This window comes from Cupressus sempervirens, chromosome 10 (assembly GCF_028749045.1).
Source record: "Cupressus sempervirens isolate cs-2001-9-10 chromosome 10, ASM2874904v1, whole genome shotgun sequence".
NCBI classification, from domain to species: domain Eukaryota; kingdom Viridiplantae; phylum Streptophyta; class Pinopsida; order Cupressales; family Cupressaceae; genus Cupressus; species Cupressus sempervirens.
The window spans coordinates 915658176-915664277 of NC_143127.1; the positions used below are offsets into that span (position 1 = coordinate 915658176).

General features: G+C 35.8%; 1 protein-coding gene across 1 annotated transcript; it reads left to right on the forward strand.

The window, feature by feature from the left end:
* Nucleotides 1-3377: 3377 nt before the first annotated feature.
* Nucleotides 3378-4361, forward strand: LOC149536987 (cold-responsive protein kinase 1-like). The gene is made up of 4 exons (XM_089806392.1): nucleotides 3378-3428; nucleotides 3623-3702; nucleotides 3795-3945; nucleotides 4161-4361. Exons 1-4 carry the CDS (start codon nucleotides 3378-3380, stop codon nucleotides 4359-4361), a joined length of 483 nt encoding a protein of 160 aa, XP_089662518.1.
* Nucleotides 4362-6102: the final 1741 nt, after the last annotated feature.

Consider the following 6102-nt stretch of genomic DNA (forward strand, 5'->3'; position numbering starts at 1 on the left):
ATATTGTAGATTTGATTATACTAATTATTCTAAATAAGAAAACTCACACATTTTTAAATTTATTTTAATAAATCAATTAGGAAAAGGGGCATTGATCACAATTTTGGAACAACAAAATAAACCATTAACAAACTAATGACTTGCCAAGCACCAACAAAGATAACAATTGGGTACCTATTTTATTAAGGTGATGAAGGACTTTGTAGGAAAGATCTAGACTTTCTTGGAGAGAAATTTTACTGATAGATAAAAATTAATTTTGGGAGCTATATCAAAGCCCATTGTGAATGACTAGGGATCCTTTCAAAACCCATAGTTCCTCTTCATTTTTGGAGAGTCAAATTTTTCTAGTCAGTGTAATTTATTTTATCCTTTTTTTTATAGATGTTAATGCTATGGTAGTCTTGTTATCGATGTTAATGCTATTGAAATGAGTCAGAAGAGTTGCTTTGGAGTCTAAATTACTATAACATATTAGGTGTAGCTTATATGGATTTACCTTTCTTCTGGCCTAACCGCACTACTTCCCATGGGAAAGGAGGCAAGTTATGAGGCTAAATACAAATACCCCTCCCACAACACCAATTATTATCCCCACTCTTAAACTCGCTTTCTTCTCCTTGCCTGAAAAATGAAACAAAGAGAAGAAAATAATTGTAATTAGGCTAAATGCCTGACAGAAATTCTAACCAAGAGCGATTGAGGTAGTTTTATGAAATTTAATTTTTGAACATGAAAGTTTCTTATTTTAAGGAAAGATGTAGTCAAAAACATTTTTAAAAATGGAAATTGTTTAATTCAATATAAACAATCTCTTAGAAATTTGTGAGCTCAACAGTGGCATTGCTTGGGAAGAAGGGTTTGGTATCATATCACAAGTAGCAACCAGCATCGGTAGCCCATCTATCAGAGCAATTCTTAGGAACTTTTGGCAGGTTAACCTATGACCCCTCTCAATGTATCCTTAGGGGCCCTAGGACCCATAGGGACATAGGTGTCATGAAATGTGTCACTAGGGTTCATAGGTTAACCTATGACCCCTCTCGATGCATTGGAGCCAACTAGATGCATCCCTAGGGGTCTTAGTGCCCCTAGTGACATACATTGTCATGAAAATGCATTGAAGGGGGTCATAAGTTAACCTATGACCCCTCTCAATGCATTGGAACCAATGAGATGTGTCCCTAGGGGCCCTAGGATCCCTAGGAACATACTTTGTAATTAAAATTCATCGAGGGGGGTCATAGGTTAACCTATCACCACTTTCAATGCATTGGACCCAACCAAATGCATCCCTAGGGGCACTAAGGCCCGTAGGCACATAGGTTGTCATGAAATTCATCCAACCTATCACCCCTCTTGATACATTGGAACCAACCAAATGCATCCCCAGGGGTCCTAAAGCCCCTAAGGACATATGTTGTCATGAAATGCATCAAGAGGGGTCATAGGTTCGACATATTGGAACTAAACACATGCATCCTTAGGGGTCCTATGTCCCCTAGGGACATACGTTGTCATGAATTGCATCGAGAGGCGTCATAGGTTAACCTATGACCTCTCTCGATGCATTTCATGACAACGTATCTCCCTAGGGGCCTTAGGACCCCTAGGGATGTATTTGGTTGGTTCTAACCTATGACTGCTCTTGATGAATTTCATGAAAACCTATGTCCCTATGGGCCTTAGGGCCCCTAGGGATGCATCTGGTTGGGTCGAATGCATTGAGAGAGGTGATATGTTAACCTATGACCTCCCTCGATGCATTTTAATTACAACGTATGTCCCTAGGGGTCCTAGCGCCCCTAGGGATGCATCTCATTGGTTCCAATGCATTGAGAGGAGTCATAGGTCAGTGCATTTTCATGATAACATATGTCACTAGGGGCCCTAAGACCCCTAGGGATGCATCTGGTTGGTTCCAATGCATCGAGAGGGGTCATAGGTTAATCTATGAACCCTCTCGACACATTCCATGACAACCTATGTCCCTAGGGGTCCTAGGGCCCCTAAGGATGCATTGAGAGGGGTCATAGGTTAGGAGAATGCGAGGTTATTCTCATATCAATAGCCACTTTTGTATCAGTTGAACCATCCAATGAGGAGTTTAGTAGTATGCATGTAGTTGTTGATGTGTGTTCTAATGATGGCACACATGTTGATTATGAGTTTTCATGAACTACAAATTTGGTTTAGTTTTATGTTGTAGCAATTAGTGTTGTTCCTATGTCCATATATTTCGATGTAGCTACACCTATTTTTGATACAATTAGCATGAGTGCATATGGTTTTCCTGTAGCTACATCTTTTTTAGTGCATGTTGGTGATGATTATGATTCCAATCCAATATCTATTATGTGAGTGGATACAAGGAAGCTTCTCCCTTGTAATACAATAATTAATTAAATTAATTAAATATAAATTTACCTTTTAATTTTTCATTTATTTAATGACTTTATAGGAAATTAATTTAATTTTCTCTTATGCTCCACTTAGCCTTTGGAGAACATAAAGGCTAAGAACTCCACTTAGTTTCTAAAAAGATGGGGACACTACAATCCACCCTCCTTGAAATTGCTTCTCCTCAAGCAATCCAGTAACACAATAAACTCTAATCCTCCACCCAGATCCCAAATGAAGTAGTATGTGACATCCTTGTGGACATTAAACCAATTGCAAATCAACATCATCAAGACTAGCCACATGTCTTGCAGCCTAGCACCCAAAACTTGTGCTGATGATGTAGAAGTCAGAATGTCACCGGAAGGCATCTCCGTAGATCTTCCAACAATTTCTTCACAAAAAATAAATTAGTGCTTGAACAAAGGTGCAAACAAAGTCTCACATTCCAGTGGTTTCAACTACAGCCTTGTGATGCACGTAGATAAGTCTGCTATTGTCAATGAACAGCAAAGAGAATAGTCTTCATTATCTAAAGAACAAAATGCTGGTCACTATTAGATTATAATTTGAAGTATGTAAAAATGTTCACAGCCCAAAGAAGATCTAAATGCTCTGATACCATATTAAAAAAATAGAACTGAGAAGAAAAAAATGGTGACAATAGATCAAAAATATAACTTTCACTGTTCATATAGATCTGGCTGCACACATATCCATTACAATTTCTCTCTATTTATAGAGATCTTAATGCCTCTGTACTAGCAGAGATTTCTAGATTGTTGACTGATACAAATAGTTAACTTAACTATCTTCCATCCACCTGGGTAGAAGGAAGCTTAGGAGGAAATTGTCTATCCAATCTTGTTGACAACAATGAAGTTGTAATCAACCATTTGCTGAAGTATAGGGAATGCACACAACAGATCTGCTTAATCAACAATGATCATTAAATAGAACACACTTTTGGTTGCAGCATGAGGTGGAGATATTCATTATTCCAACAACCAGTTCGGTTGCAGCATGAGGTGAATATATTCAATATTCCAACAGATTTTCCCTGAATGCAAGTAAAAATAAAAGACTTTTGAGTTGGAAAGAAAGGTTGGACATTATCGTGGGCACTGCTCTTGGTCTAGCCTACCTCCACGAGGAATTCCATGTCTGTATCATCCACTATGACATTAAATCAAGTAATATATTGATCGATGAAAACTTTCAGGCAAAAATAGTAGATTTTGGGCTGGCAAGACTTCTGTCAAACGATAAAACTCACGTCAGCACAAGATTTGCAGGAACACTGTGAGAAAACTACTTATTTATCTACTTATCTTTTCTAATCATCAAGTTTCCTATAGGGATGGTAATACCATTATTTTCGGGGGATTTTCCAGAGGATACACAGCTCCTAAATACTCTCATCATGGGCAATTAACAGAGAAAGATGACACCTACAGCTTTCGTGTTGTGGTTCTCGAAATTCTCAGTGGTAGAAAAAGCATTGACTTGAAGAAACCATCGTATATGCAATATCTTCTTCAATGGGTATTTTAATTTTAACAATAGCCTTTGAATCCTTTAATCCCATCTTTCCCCTCCCTAAAAATCTTAATCATATTTCTTAAAATAATAATGGCACGTTTGGAGCCTATACGAAGATAACAAGGTATTAGAGTTGGTGAAAGGTGAGAAGGAGATGGAAGTGTATAGCGAAAAAGAGGTTTTGACATTGACAAATCCTGTGCTTCTATGCATACAAGCTTCAAGCTTCTCTCAGACAAAGACCATCAATGTCTGAGGTGGTGACAATACTATTAAGCAAAGATGAGATTGATTTTCAAAAACCTCTGCAACCATCATTTGTAGACGTGGGGAACAATGAAGGTGGAGGAGGTTCCAAGTCTGGCACATCTTCATCCCAATCAAACACAACAGTTACGGAGTCCCTTAATGCTCATTAACAGTGGCTATTTCTCTTGTTGATGGACACATGGAGAGCAGCAAGGAAGAATGAATTGTTTATATAATCCCTCATCCCCTAAAATATTTAATCGTTTTTCAAACTTTCTATCTTTATATATAACCACCAAATCTATTAAGGAGATGTGAAACAAATTGAATGATCATGCGGTGCTGATAAATCTATTTTGAATATAGAAATGAAAATGAATTGTGAAAATAGAAATTTTTTAAGTGTAAGTGTATCGAAAGAGAATTTTTTTTAACTAATTATGTGCAGACTTAGGCTAAACAATAGTAGGCTTCTGATTTAACTTGTATGGGAAAATATATTTTATATAGAAAGTAATACTAACAAAATACATTAAATGGAAGTAATAATTGTAGAAATACTAAGACGGAGATGATGAAGAAGTAAGGAGAATTGATCTTGACCATAAGTTGGAAATAAAATATAGTATGATACAAAGATGAGAATATGAAAGAGAGGAAAAAGAAAAAATGATAATAGAGTGATTAAAGATGAATATCATGCATAAAATCAATTGGATAATGAGTATAAAGAAAAAAGAACTAGAATACCTTGAAAGGATATGAACATCTCTAAGAAGGGAAGGCAAAGAAATCAGCAAGAAAAAAAGTCACCTAGTAGATCAAAACAAAAATAAACGTGAAGCAGTATTAGCATATTATTATAAAACTAAAGATGCTATGGACAAACCTATAATTTCACATGCTCAAATTTCATGTTTATAATATATTTTACTCTAATTTGATTCATTTTGTGAATATGGCTCACAATTGTTGGTGTAATTGGTTATTACATTGTCTGAATGTTTCAATGTATATTGTAACCAACCATATGTTTGATAGTTCCTACAACTATTATCATTACCATTTCTCCAATTGTGTGAGATATATTCTTATTTATTCCTCTACATAGTTCAATAAAAAAAAATCAAGTTTTTCTTACCAAATGTCCAATGCCAATCATTTGGCTCTTTCATATTATATTGGAGCATACAAATTCTATTGGAAGGCTTGTGCATTGAATGACTAACGATTGTGAAAAATGAAGTAACATATGATAAAGAGCATCCAACCCTAGAAAAATTATTCTTGATTATTTCTCAATCAAATAGAATTGAAGGTTACTCTGCAACATTTACATACTATGATGATAGATGCCCAATTGAGAGAGAAAGGTTTTTGAGTTAGGTAGTTTTGCATGATCAGCTAAGCCTATAGAAGTGCATAAGGTATGAAAAAAATTAGACATTATTGTAGTGCCTGCACTAAGTTACATTTTTGCTATCATTGCCAAACTCTTTTAGGCCAGTTTTATGTTTGACGATTAGTACTACTATTTTAGAGATTATCAGATATTGTTTTACATTCAGTTTATTATATGATGAGATTACTTGGCACTCTATATTTCATGTATGTATGATGATTATTCAGTGTTTTCAGTTATCGGTGATGATTAGTTAGATAATTTATTATCACATGTGTTTTCTTATAGATACTTACCCCATACTGCATGTGTATGGTGCGCGTGTTTGTTTTCTTTATGTATGGCATTTCTGATGTGGTTAAGGAAGGGAGTCGTAGTCACCTACTAGTTCGGATCTACACAATGCACCACTTCTTGCCATTTCTTGTTTAGCTTAGAATATCATGTCTGTACATGCATGGATTTTATGCAGGTTGTAGGTACTGAGTATCGACTTTCCTGAATTTCCA

Bases quoted from the DNA above. Each gene is read 5' to 3' on its own strand.
- LOC149536987 (XM_089806392.1), top strand. From the start codon at position 3,378: ATGAGGTGGAGATATTCATTATTCCAACAACCAGTTCGGTTGCAGCAT. The intron at 3,429-3,622 runs GTGAATATATTC...GAAAACTTTCAG, and splicing joins CAGTTCGGTTGCAGCATGAG to GCAAAAATAGTAGATTTTGG. The intron at 3,946-4,160 runs GTATTTTAATTT...TATGCATACAAG, and splicing joins TGCAATATCTTCTTCAATGG to CTTCAAGCTTCTCTCAGACA.